The sequence below is a fragment of the Anomaloglossus baeobatrachus genome, chromosome 5 (genome assembly GCF_048569485.1).
Source record: "Anomaloglossus baeobatrachus isolate aAnoBae1 chromosome 5, aAnoBae1.hap1, whole genome shotgun sequence".
Taxonomy (NCBI): domain Eukaryota; kingdom Metazoa; phylum Chordata; class Amphibia; order Anura; family Aromobatidae; genus Anomaloglossus; species Anomaloglossus baeobatrachus.
The window spans coordinates 326,384,142-326,407,726 of record NC_134357.1 but is presented as its reverse complement, the minus strand read 5'-3'; the positions used below and the strand labels follow the sequence as shown (position 1 = coordinate 326,407,726).

The window sequence follows — 23,585 nt, the reverse complement described above, 5'->3', positions numbered from 1 at the left end:
CTCTTCCTCTCTCTCTCTGGATGATTTTCTAGCAACCAGCCCCTGAACACACCCCCAGCTGGGAATTGAAAGTTAACCCCTTCTGGCTACCCAAGGGTCCCCTCTGGTAATGTGGGAGGCCTGGTCACTATATGTTTGTGTGTGCACCTCATCCTGGCCTTTGGAGATTACCTGGAAGCATTGCTCCCGCATGGGTGCAATACTCTGTGGTGCCTGACCAGGTCAGGGGCGCCACATTCCCCCTTAGTTATCATCAGCACGTCCTCGGGCTGCAAAGACAAGAGAAAAGGTAAATACAAACTTTTCCCACACAGGGGCAATTATTTACATTTAAACATGCCAGGTACCATTCCACCACCAACCACCCACATGTCCGAACCCCACCCAAAAACCTCCAGGAGGTAGGTCGCCGGTCCTTTTGGTGACCAGGGCTGGGCCATCACATTCCCCAGACCTTTCCTCCAATCTTCCTCTCCTGAGGAGGGTGGTGTAAGGTAGGCCCCATAAACAGGCGTACCCGCTTCCGAGTGTTGGAGGGCAGGCCCCATAAACAGGCGTGCCCCCTTGTTGGTGCAGAGCCATGCCCCCTAACAGGCAGACTCTGGGGTTGATACCAAGGAGGCAACTTTTTACAATGCAAAAGTTTGTGGTTAAATCCAGTTCATAACCAGTGGTCTAACATTTTAAGGAGGTCTCACAATAGTCCTTGTGGGCACATTTCGCTTAAACGTTACCTAACTGTAAACAGGTTAAACATTACATTTCATACAGTCACTTTGAACTAAACTGTACTTTCTCTATAGCGTAATGGGAGCTGACCAAAGTTGCTGCGGGTTGACCTACGCAGTACTATACTGTCATCTGTCTGAGGTTGTGTCCTCCCACCCGATGTATGTGTCTCAATGTGAATAATAGGTGTGCTAGGTATTGATACCAGTGCATGGTCTTCTGCTTCAGCTACATTTGGCTCTTCCAGGTTCTGAACAGGTTCTTCTGGGTCTCTTACTTCTCCAGATTGAGGGAATGTAATAACCGGAATAACTACTGCTCCATTGTATTGAGGCCAACTTGCTGGAAAATCTCCAAGTACAGTATGGATCATCTTTTCTTTTGGTTCTTGAACTGGCAAAGGGTTGGGAATTTCTTCAGGGATTCTTAGTTGTTCAGGACATTTCTTTAAGCGATCTCTAGAAACGACAGCTGTTGTTTTTCCTCCATCTTTGCTGATAAGGCATGTCTTTTCATTGCTAAGCGTCGATGGTAACACAGTATAGGGTTCTTCTTCCCAGTGATTGTCAAGTTTATGACGTCTTCTCTTTCTTTTGAGAACTATATCTCCTGGCATCAAAGGAACAGCAGGTGCTTTTCGATTGTAGGCCTTTTCTTGTTTCTCACGCTGCTGAGTCAGGCTTCGCTCCACACACTCTTGTACTTTCTTGTATTGGGCTTGGCGGTTGGAATCCCAATCAGCACCTTGTTGATGGTCTTCAGGGGTCTCAACTCCCATTTCCAGATCTACTGGCAATCTCCCTGGTCTGGCCCTCATCAGGTATGCCGGTGTGCAGTTCGTGGAACTCACAGGGATGTTGTTATACATGTCCACTAGATCGGGCAGTTTTTCCGGCCACTGACTTCGTTCTTCTAGTGGGAGCGTCTTCAGAAGGTCGAGAATGATGTGGTTCATCTTCTCACACATGCCATTGGTCTGAGGATGGTAAGGCGTAGTACGGATCTTCTGGCAGCCGTATAGGTTACAAAACTCCTTAAACACTTCAGCTTCAAAGGCTGGTCCTTGGTCAGTGAGCACTTGATCTGGATAGCCATGTGGTCGACAGAAGTGTGTCTGGAAAGCTTTGGCTGCAGTTTGACCTGTCAAGTCCTTGACTGGTACTACCACCAGGAATCTGGAGTAGTGGTCAACCATAGTGAGAGCGTAGTTGTAGCCTTGTCTGCTGGGTGCCAACTTTACATGGTCCAGGGCCACGATCTCCAAAGGCCGTTTAGTTTGGATTGGCTGGAGTGGTGCTCTCTGGCTGTGCTGGTCTTTTCTTCTAAGATTGCAGGGCCCGCAGTTTCGACACCACTTCTCTAGGGCAGATCTCATGCCCACCCAGTAGAATCTTACTTTAAGTAGGGCCTCCAGTTTCTTCCAACCAAAATGGCCTGCACCATTGTGATAGGCTTCTAGCACCATCCTCGTGTCCTTCTGTGGTACAATCACTTGCCACACCTTCTCATGCGTCCTCGGGTCAATGATGCTCCTGTAAAGTTTGTCTTGATAGATGAATAATCGACCCCTCTCCTTCCATAGGTACTGTGCCTCAGGTGGGGCTCCTTTGTCAAGGCTGGCGCCCGGCTGGCTGATCAGTTTCTTTACCAAGCCTACCGCTGGATCATTTTCCTGGGTCTCCTTCCAGTTGTAGTGAGGTAGTGGGTTCAGGGTCACCTCTTGGCGGTTGGCACGCGACTGCCGACACTGTTTTGCTCCATGGCGATGGAACGCTGGCAGCTCAATCTCTTCAAGATCATCTACATCTTCACCCTCGTCTGCTAGGTGAGGCATCCTGGACAGAGCATCTGCGTTGCCGTTCTTGCGGCCAGCTCGATACTTGACAGTAAAGTCATAATTCGCCAGTCGGGCTACCCAACGCTGCTCCATGGCACCCGATTTAGCAGTATCCAAGTGGGTCAGGGGGTTGTTGTCCGTGAAGACAGTGAATTTGGTGGCTGCCAGGTAGTGCTTGAACCGCTCTGTGATAGCCCATACCATGGCCAGGAACTCTAGCTTGAATGAGCTATAATTCTCCGGGTTTCTTTCAGTAGGCCTGAGCTTCCTGCTGGCGTAAGCAATCACACGCTCTTTGCCTCCCTGCCCCTGTGAAAGCACTGCTCCCAGTCCCACATTACTGGCATCTGTGTACAGTACGAATGGCAGACCGTAGTCAGGGTAGGCTAGGATCTCTTCACCCGTCAAGGCCCCTTTCATTTGTCTGAAGGAGTGTTCTTCTGCTTCTCCCCAGTGAAATGGCGGGCCGGAGATCTTTCCTCTCTTCTTTGGGTGGCCTACCAGGAGCTCTTGCAAAGGCGCTGCCATTTTCGTGTAGCCCTTGATGAACCTTCTGTAGTAGCCTACCAAGCCAAGGAACTGACGTACCTCCCGGACGGTAGTAGGTGTGGGCCATTCCTGGATGACTGTGACCTTCTCTGGGTCCGGTGCTACTCCTTCTGCACTGACCACGTGACCTAGGTACTGGACCTTTGGCTTCAGTAAATGGCACTTGGATGGTTTCAGCTTCATTCCATATCGGGATAGTGCTTCAAAGACTTCAGCCAGGTGTTTCAGGTGGTCCTCGTAGGTCTTGGAGTACACGATGACATCATCCAGGTAGAGCAGGACGGTTTCAAAGTTGAGGTGCCCTAGGCAGCATTCCATAAGCCTCTGGAAGGTCCCGGGGGCATTGCAGAGTCCAAATGGCATGCTGTTGAACTCACAGAGGCCCATTGGGGTGGTGAAGGCCGTCTTCTCCCGATCTTCTTCTGCTACAGATACTTGCCAGTAGCCACTAGTAAGATCTAGGGTAGAAAAGTAGTTAGAGGCTTTCAAGGCAGCGAGGGATTCCTCTATCCTTGGCAAAGGGTAGGCATCCTTGTGTGTTATCTGATTTATCCGTCTGTAATCCACACACATCCTCATCGTGCCATCCTTCTTTCTTACCAGGACCAGGGGAGCCGCCCAGGGGCTACAACTGTCCCTTATGACGCCTGCCTCCTTCATGTCCTTCAGCATGTCCTTTGTGCGCTGGTAATGGGCTGGTGGAATAGGCCTATGTCTTTCCTTAATGGGAGGATGACTGCCTGTGGGTATGTGATGTTGCACCCCTTTGATCCTACCAAAGTCTAGTGGGTTCTTACTAAAGACCTGCTCGTATTCCTGCACGACCCTGTAAACCCCATGTTTCTGGTAGTCGGGTGTAGAGTCAGTCCCCACGTGTAGTTTCTGGCACCAATCCTCTAACTGCTTTTGGGAGGTCTCGCCCTCTTTTGAGTCAGCTTGTGTCAGGGGACCTACAGGTGTTATGGCGTCATCTGAGCATGTAAACAGTTTGGCTATGGTAGCGTACCTTGGTAGTCTGGCTTCCTCCTCCCCACAGTTCAACACTCGTACAGGCACTCGTCCCTTGTGTACATCAACTACCCCCCTGGCTGTCAGAATCGTGGGCCAGTGGTCTGAATGAGTGGGCTCTAGTACAGCCTGGTAATCCTGTCCTCTGAGACCTACCGCTGCTCTACACCACATCATCATTTCACTCCGTGGGGGTATCACAATGGGGTTAGCATCCATCACCCGTACACTACCAATCTCACCGCCAGTCTGTTTTACCTGTTGCTTCCTCAGAATGATTCGGATCTCCTTTTGCAAGGCTCTTTGCGACCTGCCCTCAGCACCCTCAACAATCTGGTGAAGCAACAACAACACTTCCTCTAAGCAATTTTCTATGACATTAGTGCCTAAAATCATTTGCGGGTTCCTTTCTCTAATATCAGTGTCCACAACAATCAGTCCTTGTCCCTTCATTTCCTGCCTTCCCACCTTTATGGTTACCTCTTTGACCCCGATCTGGTCTATAGGCTGTCCGTTGGCAGCATAGATGGTGAGGGAGGGGTCCGGTGGTCGGAGATCGTCGTCCGACCAAAACCTCCGATAAAGGACATACGGGATCGTGGTGACCTGAGAGCCGGTGTCCAATAATGCCGGGGTAGGGATCCCGTCCAGGACGATGGACAGGACAGGACGTCCACCCACGTACTGATCACAGCAGCGACCTGGGCCTGATCTTCTTAATCCTGAGGACTGGCCCCCGGCCCCAGGTTTGGCTCGTTTAAAGGACAGGCCCTTGCATAGTGTCCCGCCTCCTGGCAACGACGACAGATGGGTTGTCCAGATGAGTCATAGCGATCACTGCTCCTGCCTCGGGTTGGGGGACCTCTTCTCCTCCGCATCCAAGGGACGTCCTCTGGGTTGTCAGCTAGCAGGATCCGATGAGGGACTTTGGTCTCTGAGGGCAACTGCATTGCTTTCAGGATTTGTGCGACGTCCTTAGTGAGCTGTTGCACCTGGGAGGATAGCGTACTTATGGTCTCTGCTGGCGCGTTGAGTCCTTTTGCAGTTATTAGGGTCTGCGAGGAGGATTCCGCTCCTGCAGCCGTGGAACTGGCAGGCCATGCTGGTGCGACGGGGTCTGTGTCCACAGGAGGTTGGAGTGCTTTCACTGCCCTGTCTTTCAGAATGGCAAAGTCCACGTCAGGGTGTTCCAGGGACCACAGCTTCATCTGCTTCCCATCCTCAGGAGAGCGCAGGCCCCGCAAGAATTGTTCCTTCATCATCCGGTTTCCTTCCTGATCACTGACAGGGTCCACCAGCTTGAGAGCCCGTAGTGCAGCCTGCAGCCTGAGGGCATAGGCTCTTATGCTATCTTGGGGCTTCTGCCGGCAGTTATAGAAGTCCGTCCTCAGCTCTCCCTCGGTGCGGTGTTCAAAAGCAGCTGCTAGTTTGGCAAAGATGGTCTCAACAGAGCTCCGGTCATCATTGGTCCAGGACTCAGCTTCCAATTCTGCTGCTTCAGTCAATTGTCCCAGCACCACAGCGGCCCTCTGCTTACCAGTCATCGCGTGCATGTCTAGCAGGGTGCTGATCTTCTTCTTAAACCCGGTCAGCGTGTCTATTTTACCGGCGTATTGGGGCAGCCATTGCGCTCCTGGGACATACAGCAAGGAAACTGGCATTATGGGGGAGATTTCAGCCGGCGCGGCTGCGACCGCGGCACCGGCACCAGGCGCTGCTGCGTCCAGCGCGACGGGGGCTGGCATCGCTTGGGCTGCGTCGCCCTGACCAGGGGCATTACCTCCTGCAGCGTCCATTTTTCTTCAAAAATCTCCGCGCCCCCTTTCCACTTCCTGGGTCAGTACGCTCTCCGAATTGTGGGGGTTCTGGGGCGGCCACACCTCTTCGTGGGCGGTGCTCTTCTCCCTCGCGCGGGCTGCAGCGCGCGCTTTTGAAGATGGCAATATGGCGGCGGTTCAATTTTTGCGGTCGGACCTCTGAGGCACACGGTCACCTGTCTGAACAGGTCTAGTCCTTATCCTGTTCGTGACGCCAGAAGTTGTGAAGCCCCGCTAGTATGTGTCGGTGCAGTACCTTCAGGGACTCCACGTGGATGGAACAGTCTGGTCACAGGTAGGGAACCTTCTTTTAGGATTGTCGTGACGCCACTCTCAGTATTGCGGTCAGCGGGGACCGCCACTGCAGATTAAGGGATGCCTGGGGCTGATGGTGGGTGCAGTCAGTATATTAGCCCCCTGAGAGTGAGGCAAGCCCCAGGCCCCGGTGTATGTGTGTGGGACCACAGGTCGCAGAATGACTCAAACACAGTCCAAGAAGTCTTTCAACGTGTTTACTCACTGTTTGGAGGTCACGGTGAGATGCCCGGGCGACACTGTGATAACCAGGTTGAACCAGGAATTCCAGGAGGCCGTTCTAAGGGTAGCTGTCCACTCGCCTTCCTTGCACTCTTTCTGTTTTAGGAGGATCCTTTGCTTGAAGCGTGGTAGGACCCCTCCAGGGAAGCTGTTACCACCCTGCTCCCCTCTCTCTGGCTCGTCTGCCGGCAGCGTGGCCTTGGTGGGATGGCTTCTGGCCCTGTCCCCTTATGGGCCTGGTGATTGCTGCTTGGCTCAAGCTCTGTGTAGTCGTGGTGAGGGCATGAAGTACCCCCCCCCCACCTGTAGGTTAAGCAGCTCTGGATGATCTGCTGCCTGTACTGGGGACCTAGTTCCCCTTGTGTGCTCGGATACCGGGATCTCCGTACTCAGCCACCCTTCTCTCTGGATGATTTTCAGGCCGACCCACGGTACTCCTTTCTCCCCCGCTTTCAGCTACTGCACTCCTCAGGACCTGTCTGACACGAGAGCTCCTCTGCTCCCTTCCACACACTTCAACTTCTTCCTCCAGACTCTCCTCTTCCTCTCTCTCTCTGGATGATTTTCTAGCAACCAGCCCCTGAACACACCCCCAGCTGGGAATTGAAAGTTAACCCCTTCTGGCTACCCAAGGGTCCCCTCTGGTAATGTGGGAGGCCTGGTCACTATATGTTTGTGTGTGCACCTCATCCTGGCCTTTGGAGATTACCTGGAAGCATTGCTCCCGCATGGGTGCAATACTCTGTGGTGCCTGACCAGGTCAGGGGCGCCACAGCTTCACTCTCACTTCCTTTAAATGACACTGATCAGAAAGAAATTACTGCTGCTTCTCTCTGACCTCCATTGGATGTCAGTTACATCAGAAGGAAGTCAGCGTGAAGTGTCCACTGATTGGCTGCAGGGCTCGTGTGACATAAGAATGTCATGTGATCCCCTGGAATGACTCTGGCTCTGGAGGTGAGTACAGGTTGTTTTATTTTACGTAGAGGAATACTGCTATTGAGAAAGTGTTGTCTAAGTAGTGGACAATGCCTTTAAACCTGCATTTGCCTGCCTATTCTGCCACCATCTCTGTCCTCCTAGCTCTAAACTAGGTTATCTCCGGTTATCGCTAGGTTTTTTTTTTTTAAATCAGATAATGTGTCAATTGTTGTAATGTATTATGATATCTTGAAACAAAATGAAAAAAACCAAACAATTATAACAACTGTCTCCATTAAGAATTCATGACCTGTGGAAAATATGCCATGGGGTCTTGGGATTTGAAACTTGGCACCAGGCTGCAATAAAGAAATTCAATGCAATACAAAAAAAAAATTGCGTAAGCTCAGCAATGCCCCTGACTTCTGGCTGGGTGTCCTGGAGATCAACACTTTAATCTGTATCAATACGATGATAATATAGTAGGATCTTGTGGTAAAAGAGGCAGTTACTTTGTGGATGCAACCCAGGGGTCCCTCTTGTAAGTCCAGATCATTGTATAAAGTTTAAAGGGTGAAGACTAATGCGGGCGTCACACGGGACAATCTATCATGTGATTGCACGAGCGATCGCACCTGCCCCTGTCATTTGTGCGTCATGGGCAATTAGTTGCCCGTGGCGCACAAAGTCATTAACCCCTGTCACACGTACTTACCTCTCGGGCGACGTTGCTGTGGGCAGGAACATCCACTTCCTGAAGGGGGAGGGACGTTCGGCGTCACAGCGACGTCACATAGCAGCTGGCCAATAGAAGCGGAGGGGTGGAGATGCGAGGGACGTAAACATCCCGCCCACCTCCTTCCTTCCGCATTGCCGGCGGGACGCAGGTAAGCTGTGTTCATCGTCCCCGAGGTGTCACACGGAGTGACATGTCCTGCCACAGGAACGATGAACAACCTGACGGACAATTTTTTGAAAGTAAGCGACATGTCAACGATGAACGAGGTGAGTATTTCTGCTCGTTCACTTCTGTCACATGCTACGATATATCAGACGATGCCGGCTGTGCTTCACTACCGACGTGACCCCGACGACATATTGCCCGAAATATCATACCGTGTGATGCCCGCATAAGATTCCTCTGGGACCTGCTAAACAGAGTGGTGTGGCGAAAGTGTGTCTGTGGATTACTTATTGAGAGAGCTGCTGGTTTCTACTTATGGTTTACCATTACAGTTAGTTGTTCGAACTGTAAACATCCAAGGTAGGTTACCCCTAATAAACCATGGCAAACAATACTAGAATATTGCTTCATTTTGTATATATATAAAATATGTCCATTTAGTACCTACAGTCCCCAATGACAGTCTGCAATCCCTTCACATGCTCTTGTGAGCAATAGAGTTATGTTGCCCTCTGGTGGCAGCAGCTAGTCAATGGAGCAGACTTGCGATAGATGACTATTGACTAACTTTCTTATATAGAACCTTTATACCTTACATTAGTGTGAATAGTCTGAGGTTCCATCACGACACTGGCCTTAATTCTGTGTGACTTTATATTCTTCAACTAAGCTGTACTGTGATGATATCAGAATGCTGTGTCCATATTGTAATAATAACACCGCAATAATCTGTGTATTTGTACCTGGGGATGTCACATTAGTGTTTAATTTCCAGGTGACATTCTATACTGGTAATGATTTTACATTAATGGTTGCAGGTATAGATTTAGGTCTACTGATTGCGCTATCATAGCTTCTGTGTGTTAGAGAAATATTTTTTGAGGCACGAATCATCTGCAGCAAGCATTTTTTTATTCTTGCAGCAAAGAGACAAGAGGTCAAAGCTGATGCCTGACAAATAATACATCACAAGGCCTTTAATACACTTAGATTACTATAAAATAGACACACAGGTCCATTTCTTACATGTAATGTAACGTTTCCTTAAGGGGGTGTTACACGCAGCGATATCGCTTATGATATCGCTGGTGTAAACACCATCTCCCGTCGTTTGTGCGTCACGGGAAAATCGCTGCCTGTGGAGCACAAAATCGTTAGGAGCCGTCACACGGACTTACCTGCCTAGCGATGTCGCTGTTGCCGGCGAACCGCCTCCTTTCTAAGGGGGCAGTTCGTGCGGCGTCACAGCGGCGTCACTAAGCAGCCGCCCAATAGAAGCGGAGGGGCGGAGATGAGCAGGACGTAACATCCCGCCCATCTCCTTCCTTCCGGATTGCCGGCGGCCGCAGGTAAGCTGTAGTTCGTCGTTCCCGAGGTGTCACACGTAGCGATGTGGGCTGCCTCAGGAACGACGAACAACCTGCGTCCTCAAGAATCAACGATTTTTTGAAAAGGAACGACGTGTCAACGATGGACGATAAGGTGAGTATTTTCCATTGTTAACGGTCGTTCCTTGCTTGTCACACGCAACGACATCGCTAACGATGCCGGATGTGCGTCATGGAATCCGTGACCCCGGCGATATATCGTTAGATACATCGTTGCGTGTAACGGGGCCTTAACACTGTGCTTCAATCTTGATTGTATTGTTGCACAGAGAATGTAAAGGTATTTTCTTTACTTCAGGGTTCAATCACACCACTTTATAACTCGGTCAAATGCTATCCAATGTTTTATCTAATTGGACATGGACCAATGCTGTTCTATGGGGCAGTGGCGATTAGCTTTTTATTGCAGCACAAATCGGAAGTAGTGCACCCATTCATGTCTATGAGTGCGTGGAAATCATCAAGCTGCACACAGAAGTCATTCATGTGCAGTCCGATTTCTGCAGACTCACAGAATGGAGAAAATTAAGGACATTTTTATTCTCCATCATTTCCTGAAAATGTGCTACTATTCTCTCATGCGAGAGAATCAGATCTTACTGATAACCTGATTAAACTTGGATCAGAGTTTGATCAGAGTGTCATTACCACACCCAATCTGGTTTTTATGCCAGGAGGTGCAAATTTGGTGCTGAAATCTGGTGCAGACATTTCAGTGCCAAATTTGCATCTCCTTGCAAAAAACACAAAAAACCGCACTCAAACGGCGTCAAAACCTTTTTTTTTTTTTTTTTAAAATTTGGGCCAAGCGACGCAAATTTGATGATTAAACTTTTACACCATATTCATGCACCTAATGTACACCTTCTGGCAAAAAAAACATCAAATGTGTTTTTTTGCCAAGAAGTGTAGATTGTTGTTATTACCCGGTGCCTGAGCATATCTGTACTTTACTGCTATTCACAGTTGCTGGAGTTGCATTCAGGGAACATGAACTACGATGGAGAAGTTTCATGGGAACATTTTTTATAATAAATTAGGGTGCGAGGGATAGTTTGGAAGCATCTATATTCAAATAAACTATTTTTTCTGTGTGGTTTATTTTGGATTACTGGGTTAGTAATTTGTGTGTCTGATAGACGCCTCTCCATAACTAACTACTGGGCTTGATGCTAGCTCACAATACACAGCTGACATCAACCCCCAAAAATATTTCCCTGATTTCACCTAACTAGTGCAATCGGGAAGAGTCGAGCAAAGCACCGGAATTGGTGCATCTAACAAGATTCGAAAATTCTGGGGGCTGATATTTTTCTGCTGCGAAGTGCCAAATAACCAAAGGCCTTCAGATAATATCAGCCCAAATAAGCTGTTTGCTTTACCATGGCTGCTAATCAAAAATAGGGGGGGGGGGGCACGTGTATTTTTTCAATTATTTATTAAGTTAGACAAGGCTAAAAACACCCTTTAATGACACATGAAAGGCACTAAAGGGTGCAAGTGCACAAACCCTGTCTAATCTAAGCTTTCTTTCCTAGATAACTCACCATGAACTGCTTGCAGAGGACAGCATGATGAGCATCGCGGCCCCGAGTCTCATTTAAGACCCAATGACGCAATGCTGCCGGCCAATCACAGTAATGCCAGTGTCCAACATGGCTACAGAATTACCGTGTATGGAAGGCATGTTCATTGGCTATCTAACAGTTGCAAAATATGCATGGCAGGGACTCGAATATGGCGCTTCAGCACCCATGACACTTGGCCTAGTAATGAGCATGCCTGAGCAATCTGATGCTCGATTGAGTAGCACCCTCGCTCATCATTACCTTTAATGCTATAACTTCCAGAATGCACAGCTTATAGGGCATAGTGATTAATATTCTACCTTTTATAGACCTCTCACAGTACAGCTGTGCTGCTGTTATAATGGGTTAGTCAGGGATTTCACAAAAGTCTTAAGTCATTCTTACTCAAATCAAGTGAAGTGAGGAGGCCATGAAAATCTAGCTGCAACGGGGCCAGTAGGATGCATATCGCTGCCGTCATGGGAGAAACCGCACAGCGCACACAATGAGAATTCACAAGTCTATAGTCACATACAGTGACTGCAGACTTTCGTTAAATGCTTGGACAACCCCTTTAAACTTGTCTCTTTAATGATTGTCTGATGACCCTGCTCACTCAGACTCAGTCTAGACAGCAAAGCTTAATAAGTGAGTTACAGTGAAATACAATACAAAAAAATAACCTGCTTATACAAAAATTATTTTTCAATAATATTAATCTACTCTTCAAAAACCAGAAACCATTCAGTGTGACATGTCCAATTACAATAGTCTTCTGTAAGGAAAATACATAATTTTTCATATCACATTAAAATGATTTTTTGTTTTCTTAATTATTCTTTTTCAGTTACTGCAGATCTTGATGGTCATAAAAAAATTGACTATTCTGTGCTAAATCCTCCACAAGTTGCAAAAACACATATTGATCTGGATCTAAAGGTAAGAAGTCAACATTTTAGGGTTCGCTAACATGTACGTATAAATACTCCAAGTGCAATTGATAAAAAAAAAAAAAACAGATTGCACTCGCACCAATATTATTCAGTGAGTTGGTGATGATCTGCGATTTTTTTTCCTCAGCTGTATTTGGCCTGACGAAAAAATTGCAGCATGTTGCATATGGCTACGTATATTGGATGAGACCTGCCTATGCATGTCAATGAGTGCGAGGAAAAAAAATGGACGTCACACGGATCATCGATATGTCGTCCAATATTTAATGGATACATTACCATTCTGAAGCATAAAACACTTTATATCGGCCTATAAATATTGATTAAGAGCTGCTGAGAAATAAACATATTGCATTTGGATTCTAGGCGAGAAAATAATCGCACACTCGCATAGCACTTGCATGGCATATGGAGTACAAAATCTATATTGATAAAAATAATGTAAATAGCAATCTGACAATTTCTGGGGGGAGGATGCATCAATCTCTTTTTTTATTACTTGCTTTTGTTTTTTCCTATTACTCACACGTGACTTATTTGTTTGTTTCTCTTTTTTATGCTACCATTTTATTTAGTTTAGTGTACGGGAAATGGAGAAAAAACCATAGTGGGATGGGACTGAACCTGCCCCCCCAGCAATTCTGCCATTGGTCTTTTTGAGTTTGTTTTGCTAGAACGTCTATTTTTGCGCACCTCGCCTCCCTAGTGCAAAGTATCTAGTTGCACCTATGTTTTTTTTACATATTATAAGCCTAAAGCTCTCTCATACCCAGGGCCGTATTTACCATTAGGCACCCGTGGTCCGGTGCCTAGGGCGGCAGATTGTGAGGGGCGGCACCTTCTGGCAGCAAAAAAAAAAAAAAAATTTTTTTTTTTTTTTTACATTTTTTTTGTGGCCGCCGAGCACAGGGAGCTGATTGACCCCGGAACTGCCGGCGCCTGCACTTCCGGGGTCACAGGCGCGCGCCAATCAGCTCCTTCCTCTGTGCTGCGTCCACTGCTGTGTGGACGTCACATGCAGAGCTCACAGCAGGACGCCACGGAGGACGTGATGGAAGCCGGTGTCAGAAGAGGATACTCACGTGAGCCAAGAAGATGGCGGCGGGAACTGGAGCAGGTAAGTGGATTCATAAGGAGCGTGGGAGTGTCTCTAATGCAGACCGGAGATCTGCGCATGCGGGGGGGGGAGGCGGCAAAGGCAGATACTGGAGGGAGGCAGAGGCTGAGACTGGGGGGAGGCTGGAGGGAGGCAGAGGCTGAGACTGGGGGGAGGCTGGAGGGAGGCAGAGGCTGAGACTGGGGGGAGGCTGGAGGGAGGCAGAGGCTGAGACTGGAGGGAGGCAGTGGCTGAGACTGGGGGGAGGCTGGAGGGAGGCAGAGGCTGAGACTGGAGAGAGGCAGAGGCTGAGACTGGGGGGAGGCTGGAGGGAGGCAGAGGCTGAGACTGGAGGGAGGCAGAGGCTGAGACTGTGGGGAGGCTGGAGGGAGGCAGAGGCTAAGACTGGGGGAGGCTGGATGGAGGCAGAGGCTGGGGGGAGGCTGGAGGGAGGCAGAGGCTGAAACTGGGGGGAGGCTGGAGAGAGGCAGAGGCTGAGACTGGGGGGAGGCTGGAGGGAGGCAGAGGCAGAGACTGGGGGGAGGCTGGAGGGAGGCAGAGGCTGAGACTGGGGGGAGACTGGAGGGAGGCAGAGGCTGAGACTGTGGGGAGGCTGGAGGGAGGCAGAGGCAGAGACTGGGGGGAGGCTGGAGGGAGGCAGAGACTGGCGGGAGGCTGGAGGGAGGCAGAGGCTGAGACTGGGGGGAGGCTGGAGGGAGGCAGAGGCAGAGACTGGGGGGGAGGCTGGAGGGAGGCAGAGGCAGAGACTGGAGGGAGGCAGAGGCTGAGACTGGAGGGAGGCAGAGGCTGAGACTGGGGGGAGACTGGAGGGAGGCAGAGGCTGAGACTGTGGGGAGGCTGGAGGGAGGCAGAGGCTGAGACTGGGGGAGGCTGGAGGGAGGCAGAGGCAGAGACTGGGGGGAGGCTGGAGGGAGGCAGAGGCAGAGACTGGGGGGAGGCTGGAGGGAGGCAGAGGCTGAGACTGGGGGGAGGCTGGAGAGAGGCAGAGGCTGAGACTGGGGGGAGGCTGGAGGGAGGCAGAGGCAGAGACTGGGGGGAGGCTGGAGGGAGGCAGAGGCTGAGACTGGGGGGAGGCTGGAGGGAGGCAAAGGCAGAGACTGGGGGGAGGCTGGAGGGAGGCAGAGGCTGAGACTGGAGGGAGACAGAGGCTGAGACTGGAGGGAGGCAGAGGCTAAGACTGGGGAGAGACTGGAGGGAGGCAGAGGCAGAGACTGGGGGGAGGCTGGAGGGAGGCAGAGGCTGAGACTGGGGGGAGGTTGGAGGGAGGCAGAGGCTGAGACTGGAGGGAGGCAGAGGCTTAGACTGTGGGGAGGCTGGAGGGAGGCAGAGGCTGAGACTGGGGGAGGCTGGAGGGAGGCTGAGGCTGAGACTGGAGGGAGGCTGAGGCTGAGACTGGGGGGAGGCTGGAGGGAGGCAGAGGCAGAGACTGGGGTGAGGCTGGAGGGAGGCAGAGGCAGATACTGGGGGGAGGCTGGAGAGAGGCTGAGGCTGAGACTGGAGGGAGGCTGAGGCTGAGACTGGAGGGAGGCTGAGGCTGAGACTGGAGGGAGGCTGAGGCTGAGACTTGAGGGAGGCTGAGGCTGAGACTGGAGGGAGGCTGGAGGGAGGCTGAGGCGGAGACTGGGGTAGGCTGAGGCTGGGGGGAGGCAAAGGCTGAGACTGGGGAAGAGAGGCTGATGCTGAGGGAAGATAGAGGCTGATGCTGGGGGAGAGAGGCTGATGTTGGGGGAGTGGGAGAGAGGGGCTAATGCTAGAGACAGAGGACAAGGGATGAGGGATAGTGCAATGACAAAATCGATTGGGTGGGGGGAGTGTAAGGACTCAGAATAAGAGGGGGCAGCATTGGGAGCTCATTGTGAAGAAGGGGCAGCATGTGTGGGATCAGTATGGAGTGGAGCAATGTAGGGGAGTCAATATCAAGAGTGAGGTAGTGTGTGTGGGGGGGGGGTCTCAGCATAAGCGTTAGTGTGGTGGTCTTAGCATGAGTGGGGCAACATGAAGGTCTCATTATGGAAAAGAGGAAGGCAGCATTAGGAGCTCATGGAGAGGGACAGCATGCATGGGACATTGTGAGAAGGGGGCAGCATGCATGGGACACTGAGGAGGGGGCAGCATGCATGAGACATTGTGAGGAGGGGGCAGCATGCATGGGACATTGTGAGAAGGGGGCAGCATGCATGGGACACTGAGGAGGGGGCAGCATGCATGAGACATTGTGAGGAGGGAGCAGCATGCATGGGACATTGTGAGGAAGGAGCAGCATGCATGGGACATTGTGAGGAGGGAGCATCAAGCATGAGACATTGTGCGGAGGGAGCAGCATGCATGGGACATTGTGAGGAGGGAGCAGCATGCATGGGACATTGTGAGGCGGGAGCAGCATACATGAGACATTGTGAGGAGGGGGCAGCATGCATGAGACATTGTGAGGAGGGAGCAGCATTCATGGGACATTGTGAGGAGGGAGCAGCATGCATGGGACATTGTGAGGAGGGGCAGCATGCATGGGACATTGTGAGGAGGGAGCAGCATGCATGGGACATTGTGAAGAGGGGGCAGCATGCATGGGACATTGTGAGGAGAGAGAAGCATGCATGGGACATTGTGAGGAGGGGGCAGCATGCATGGGACATTGTGAGGAGGGGGCAGCATGCATGGGACATTGTGAGGAGGGGCCAGCATGCATGGGACATTGTGAGGAGGGGGCAGCATGCAAGGGACATTGTGAGGAGGGGGCAGCATGCAAGGGACATTGTGAGGAGGGAGCAGCATGCATGGGACATTGTGAGGAGGGGGCAGCATGCATGGGACATTGTGAGGAGGGGGCAGCATTCATGGGACATTGTGAGGAGGGGGCAGCATTCATGGGACATTGTGAGGAGGGGGCAGCATGCATGGGACATTGTGAGGAGGGGGCAGCAAGCATGGGACATTGTGAGGAGGGAGCAGCATGCATGGGACATTGTGACGAGGGAGCAGCATGCATGGGACATTGTGAGGAGGGGGCAGCATGCATGGGACATTGTGAGGAGGGGGCAGCATGCATGGGACATTGTGAGGAGGGGGCAGCATGCATGGGACATTGTCCTCACATCATGCTGCTCCCTCCTCACAATGTACAGATCATATTTCATAATCGAGGAAGGTGTGGTGCATATACAGTAGTTTATAAGGGAGGGCAGTGTGGTGTTTATTAGGGGCAGTGTCACAGTCACAGTATATAAGTGGGGACGGTGTGGTGGGAATATTTTATACTCATGCTATGTTTTGATGTGCCTGTGGTGATTCCCATTGGGGGGGGGGGGGTTCGTTTCTTATTGATACTTTTTAAAGTGTGCTACAGAGTAGATCTGCCTTAAACAGATGTCGTGTGCGAAAACTCAGTTTTACGTTGTCACTAAGGGGCGCGACCACTTAAAGTGCCTAGGGCAGCATGAAGGCAAAATACAGCCCTGCTCATACCTGTGAGTGAATACTAAGGGATGTACGTTGCATCACAGGTAATCATCCGAAAATATGCGCACTGCACAGTATTGTGCCTGTACCCAACCATGGAACCATAAAAGGTGAACACTATAGCTAACTCATTTTTATTTTTAAAAAGTAGTAGAATAACAAAAAGCTATATAAAAATGATGTTATCAATGATCACAATTGTACCGATCCAGAGAGAAAAGTTAACAGGTCATTTTTACCCCACACTGAAGTAGCGTTCATTTTACTGTGTTCACGTGCTGGAAGTAATATGATATTATGACGGTTTAGACCAGGTTTCTCAAATACGCAGTCCAAAAGATGCATGCAGTCCTTGAGGCTGCATTTTGCGGTCTGCAAGCACCGGAACTCCCAAAATGATCACAATCCGATGAACGGGGCTGCAAACGACAATGTGGCGCTCTTGAGGCTTCAGTCGCCACAGGGTACTGCACCTCACAAGAGGTGCGGTATTCATCCCGGGTACGGAAGAGATCATTGCCGGTAAACACCACAATCCACATAACATACAGTTCAGTTGCCCTCCCACTGGGACTGGGTTAGAGTAGGGTGCAGGGATGGTCACCACAAGGTATGGGACCTCCTATCCACTAGTTCAGCAAACCAGGGGGGTGGAGCTAGACAATGGGGAGTAAGGCAACACACAGACACACAAACAGCGAGTGACAGGAAACAAGTGAGGCATGAGGAGAATACGGTCGCTGAGGAGAGAGCTGCACTATAGCTCCCTCGAGACCAAGCGCACAGAATAGGGTGTGGAACCCTAGGCTGGGTGGGAACTTCAAGTCCCACTAGCAGAATCGGCCGGGCAGAAGATTTCAAGTCTTCTGGCCCACACAAAGTGCCCGGGGCACATCAGCATACTAGAGCCAGGAGCCATGACAATAGAGTGACAGCAGTAAAGGACTTGCGCTGCCTGCCGTACGGGAGAAGACTGGAGCCAATTCAAGGCAGAGGGTCCAAGCATAGCTTTAGGCCACAGGGACCCACACATCACAGCCTTTCCCATTTGTATACTAGAAAGTACAGGAAAAAGACGCCAGCGAAAATAATGTGAGACTGCCTCCATGGGAAAAGTGGCTTTGTGACAAAAACGTCTTTCCGGTTTGTCGTTGAATAAAAGCCTTTGTGTACACACAGCCCAAAGAAGTCATGTTTCTGAAATGGTTTCCACTAGAAAACTTGGAATTTTTTTACTGCTTCAATAAACACCATAAAGGTATTGTGGAGACACGGGGCTCAGTGGGTGCTCTCGTCCACTAAAACCCGCCGCCTTTAGAAAGACAGCGTGGCTCAGGGCTCATCCCAACTGAACGCCGGCCTCCTTAACCGTGGGCGTAACACTACTCAGACAACACAGGGTGAGGGAACCACAATAATTAGACTTTATTGGATCCCCAAACAATTAACGGCACATAACACATAACCAGCAAAACACAAATGTAATAGGCAACAGAGTTTCACCCTTCCGCTGGCTCACCAGGGATTTAGAATGTCCATGCCTCAGAGCTTCCAGGGCCGCTTACTCCAGTCCAGCAGCACCCCGCTTTTGGCGGGCACCCACCGAGAAAGGAATAATGCCAGATTCAGGAAGCTGTGTGAGGTCTGGAAAGTTTGTAACAGGTGACTGAACTGTCCAAACCTGAGTGTCCTCCTTAGGTAGTCCTGGTATGATATTACAATCCTGGCAGCCGGAGTCAAAATCCCTAGGCAGTGGATATGGTCTCCAACCGGAACCGGAGTCCCTAGATTGAAGCCATAAGATATCCTGATCCTCTAGTCAGTTCCAAAGAGCTTAGACTGGATCCATCAGCATCCATCAACAACCTGGTGGCTTAAAGAAATCCCTTTTATAGCCACAGCCTTCCACTTGGATACACTGCGTCCCCATCGATTGGTTGGACAAGAGCGCCTCTCCCATTGGATGAATCTCAAGCTGCATGGACAATGTTCATCCAAATGATGTCTACAGAAAGACTGAAGATATCTACATGGAGTCTGCAAGTCACAGACTCAACAATGGCTACTAAGGTAATCACATTAGCAATACACAACTACAATACAATGGTTACTGGAAAAGTCTGGAGACACAATACGTCTGGCTTTCAGTGGCCAACACAATTACATGAGTCAACAAGAGTCTTGTAGAAACAATGAGGGACTTATCCCCCCGTCTATAAACAATCTATCATCCTGTCTGGCTGAATTTTAAGAAACTTTAACCCATGAGAGTCCATGTCGTCACATTCCTCCCCCTTCCTAATATTAGCCAGACATGATAGGCATCCGATCATCCTTCTCCTCTTGATGGCATTGTCCTTTTTAATGGTGAGGTCAGCAACAGAGGCTCGCATCTATACACCTCCCCCTGATTACCTCCCCCAAGTTGAGCAGCCATATTGTGGACAAGCACTAAGGTGGGGTCCATGAGTTGGGCCTTTACAAATCTCCCACTATCAATCCTCCTCCAGTCAATAGCCACAGTGTGGTTAGGCTTACTCACGGTTCTTGGCTCAGAAGTGGATGATGGAGACCGGGAATGCAAACCATCCCTGGAAAAGATGTTAGAAAGATCCACATCAGGGTCCTGCTTGGCTTGGAAGTGGGTGATGGCTGCTTCAAACTGACTGGATAGTCCTTGTCCTAGGTCATTCTCCAAAATGACTGGTGTGAGCAGGTAATCCACAAGCCCCACTTTCACTTCCCTCTGGGTGGTATCCAAAACAACAGGCTTGGTGGGGCCATCTATGAACCCCACTTCAACTTCCTCCTGGCTAGTCCCCGAAACAACAGGTGTGGGGAGGCTGTCCATAAATTCCATATGGACCTCTTCCTGGTCAGACCCCAAAGTAACTGGTGTGGGGACGGTGTTCATAAGCTCCACATCAGCCTTGCTCTTATTAGTCTCCATAATGACAGGTGTGGGGAGGCTGTTCACAAGTCTCACATCAACCTCTCCCTGGTCCTTTCCCGAAATAACTGGTGTGGGGACGGTGTCCATAAGCTCCACATCAGCCTTGCTCTGGCCAGTCTCCAAAATGACAGGTATGGGGAGGCTGTTCACAATCCCCACATCGATCACTTCCTGGTTGGTCCCCAAAATACCAGGTGTGGGGAGGCTGTCCACAAGCTCCACCTCGACCTCTCCCTGGTTGGTCCTTAGGTCCAACTGCACACATGCCAGAGGAATGTCGGAGCGCTGGCCCTCAGCCAGGGAGATGGATAATTGGGAATCTGGTACAGAATCTTCTGGGGAAACAATAACTGGGCTTACCAGGGTAATGGAGGAACCAGTGTCTCGTAGTCCCTGGCTCTTGACTGGCTGAGCTGGTAGATGGGCTCCAAGCATGCGGCCTCGGTTTTGGAGACAATATCTATATGTCCATGGCGCCCACATGTATAACAGTGCCAAAAATTTGAGCGAGTCACAGGCCCTGTTTGTAGTCCTTTGTTTTGGCGCAGCTTCTGCTGGGTAGCGGGACCATCCTTCTCGAGCGGCTGGTGCTAGCAGTACGGCAGCTGGAATCCCATAAACATGTTCCAGAACCCAAGCCCTCTCTTCTCTTGAGGATCTAGGCCCCAATGCATCCAACAACGCTGTGGCTTGGGCCATTTTTAACAAAGTTGATTTCCGATTGTCACTAGATCCACGATGTGGCACATAGTTTAAATCCTCTGGGTCAATATCGACGGGATCCTCATCGTCCTCTGCATCATTCTGGGCATCCCAATGGACTAATTTCTGGATCAAGTCTGACCGAGTCTCAGCGTTCAGTAGATAATCTTTCGCTTCTGGCACAGATCCTGTAGCATCCATTTACTGCAGCGGTCGTAACTCCTCTCTTGTCCTTGTCCCATGGCTGAGCTGGTGGGGTTGGACATGGCAGTGTCCGAAACCTGAATGCCTCCTCTATGGCCTGCTGGGTATGTTTATGTGCCTCCCTGGTTGTTGAGCCCTGGACGGTGTCCGAAAACACTAGTCCGCTGCAGCTCCCCTGGGTAACCCAGGCTGAGTAGTATCCCACTGCTTCCACCAATTGTGGAGACACGGGGCTCAGTGGGTGCTCTCGTCCACTAAAACCCGCCACCTTTAGAAAGACAGCGTGGCTCAGGGCTCATCCCAACTGAACGCCGGCCTCCTTAACCGTGGGCGTAACACTACTCAGACAACACAGGGTGAGGGAACCACAATAATTAGACTTTATTGGATCCCCAAACAATTAACGGCACATAACACATAACCAGCAAAACACAAATGTAACAGGCAACAGAGTCTCACCCTTCCGCTGGCTCATCAGGGATTTAGAATGTCCATTCCTCAGAGCTTCCAGGGCCGCTTACTCCAGTCCAGCAGCACCCCGCTTTTGGCGGGCACCCACTGAGAAAAGAATAATGCCAGATTCAGGAAGCTGTGTGAGGTCTGCAAAGTCTGTAACAGGTGACTGAACTGTCCAAACCTGAGTGTCCTCCTTAGGTAGTCCTTGTATGATGTTACAATGTTGGCAGCCGCAGTCGAAATCCCTAGGCTGTGGATATGGTCTCCAACCGGAACCGGAGTCCCTAGATTGAAGCCATAAGATATCCTGATCCTCTAGTCAGCTCCAAAGAGCTTAGACTGGATCCATCAGCATCCATCAACAACCTGGTGGCTTAAAGAAATCCCTTTTATAGCCACAGCCTTCCACTTGGATACACTGCGTCCTCATCGATTGGTTGGACAAGAGCGCCTCTCCCATTGGATGAATCTCAAGCTGCATGGACAATGTTCATCCAAATGATGTCTACAGAAAGACTGAAGATATCTACATGGAGTCTGCAGGTCACAGACTCAACAATGGCTACTAAGGTAATCACATTAGTAATACACAACTACAATACAATGGTTACTGGAAAAGTTTGGAGACACAATACGTCTGGCTTTCAGTGGCCAACACAATTACATGAGTCAACAAGAGTCTTGTAGAAACAATGAGGGACTTATCCCCCCGTCTATAAACAATCTATCATCCTGTCTGGCTGAATTTTAAGAAACTTTAACCCATGAGAGTCCATGTCGTCACATTCCTCCCCCTTCCTAATATTAGCCAGACATGATAGGCTTCCGATCATCCTTCTCCTCTTGATGGCATTGTCCTTTTTAATGGTGAGGTCAGCAACAGAGGCTCGCATCTATACACCTCCCCCTGATTACCTCCCCCAAGTTGAGCAGCCATATTGTGGACAAGCACTAAGGTGGGGTCCATGAGTTGGGCCTGCACAAATCTCCCACTATCAATCCTCCCCCAGTCAATAGCCACAGTGTGGTTAGGCTTACTCATGGTTCTTGGCTCAGAAGTTGATGATGGAGACCGGGAATGCAAACCATCCCTGGAAAAGATGTTAGAAAGATCCACATCAGGGTCCTGCTTGGCTTGGAAGTGGGTGATGGCTGCTTCAAACTGACTGGATAGTCCTTGTCCTAGGTCATTCTCCAAAATGACTGGTGTGAGCAGGTAATCCACAAGCCCCACTTTCACTTCCCTCTGGGTGGTATCCAAAACAACAGGCTTGGTGGGGCCATCTATGAACCCCACTTCAACTTCCTCCTGGCTAGTCCCCGAAACAACAGGTGTGGGGAGGCTGTCCATAAATTCCATATGGACCTCTTCCTGGTCAGACCCCAAAGTAACTGGTGTGGGGACGGTGTCCATAAGCTCCACATCAGCCTTGCTCTTATTAGTCTCCACAATGACAGGTGTGGGGAGGCTGTTCACAAGTCTCACATCAACCTCTCCCTGGTCCTTTCCCGAAATAACTGGTGTGGGGACGGTGTCCATAAGCTCCACATCAGCCTTGCTCTGGCCAGTCTCCAAAATGACAGGTATGGGGAGGCTGTTCACAATCCCCACATCGATCACTTCCTGGTTGGTCCCCAAAATACCAGGTGTGGGGAGGCTGTCCACAAGCTCCACCTCGACCTCTCCCTGGTTGGTCCTTAGGTCCAACTGCACACATGCCAGAGGAATGTCGGAGCGCTGGCCCTCAGCCAGGGAGATGGATAATTGGGAATCTGGTACAGAGTCTTCTGGGGAAACAATAACTGGGCTTACCAGGGTAATGGAGGAACCAGTGTCTCGTAGTCCCTGGCTCTTGACTGGCTGAGCTGGTATATGGGCTCCAAGCATGCGGCCTCGGTTTTGGAGACAATCTCTATCTATATGTCCATGGCGCCCACATGTATAACAGCGCCATAGATTGAGCGAGTCACAGGCCCTGTTTGTAGTCCTTTGTTTTGGCGCAGCTTCTGCTGGGTAGCGGGACCATCCTTCTCGAGCGGCTGGTGCTAGCAGTACGGCAGCTGGAATCCCATAAACATATTCCAGAACCCAAGCCCTCTCTTCTCTTGAGGATCCAGGCCCCAATGCATCCAACAACGCTGTGGCTTGGGCCATTTTTAACAAAGTTGATTTCCGATTGTCACTAGATCCATGATGTGGCACATAGTTTAAATCCTCTGGGTCAATATCGACGGGATCCTCATCGTCCTCTGCATCATTCTGGGCATCCCAATGGACTAATTTCTGTATCAAGTCTGACCGAGTCTCAGCGTTCAGTAGATAATCTTTCGCTTCTGGCACAGATCCTGTAGCATCCATTTACTGCAGCGGTCGTAACTCCTCTCTTGTCCTTGTCCCATGGCTGAGCTGGTGGGGTTGGACATGGCAGTGTCCGAAACCTGAATGCCTCCCCTATGGCCTGCTGGGTATGCTTATGTGCCTCCCT

The 23,585-nt window shown here is 50.3% G+C and overlaps 1 protein-coding gene across 1 annotated transcript in view; it reads left to right on the top strand.

Moving 5' to 3' along the window:
- Nucleotides 1-23,585, top strand: part of LOC142310062 (bactericidal permeability-increasing protein-like) — a 182,207-nt gene that overhangs the window by 87,015 nt on the left and 71,607 nt on the right. Inside the window, exon 7 of the mRNA XM_075347533.1 lies at nt 12,106-12,197. Within this exon, the coding sequence (XP_075203648.1) occupies nt 12,106-12,197 (92 nt within the window). The remainder of the gene's footprint in view (nt 1-12,105; nt 12,198-23,585) is intronic.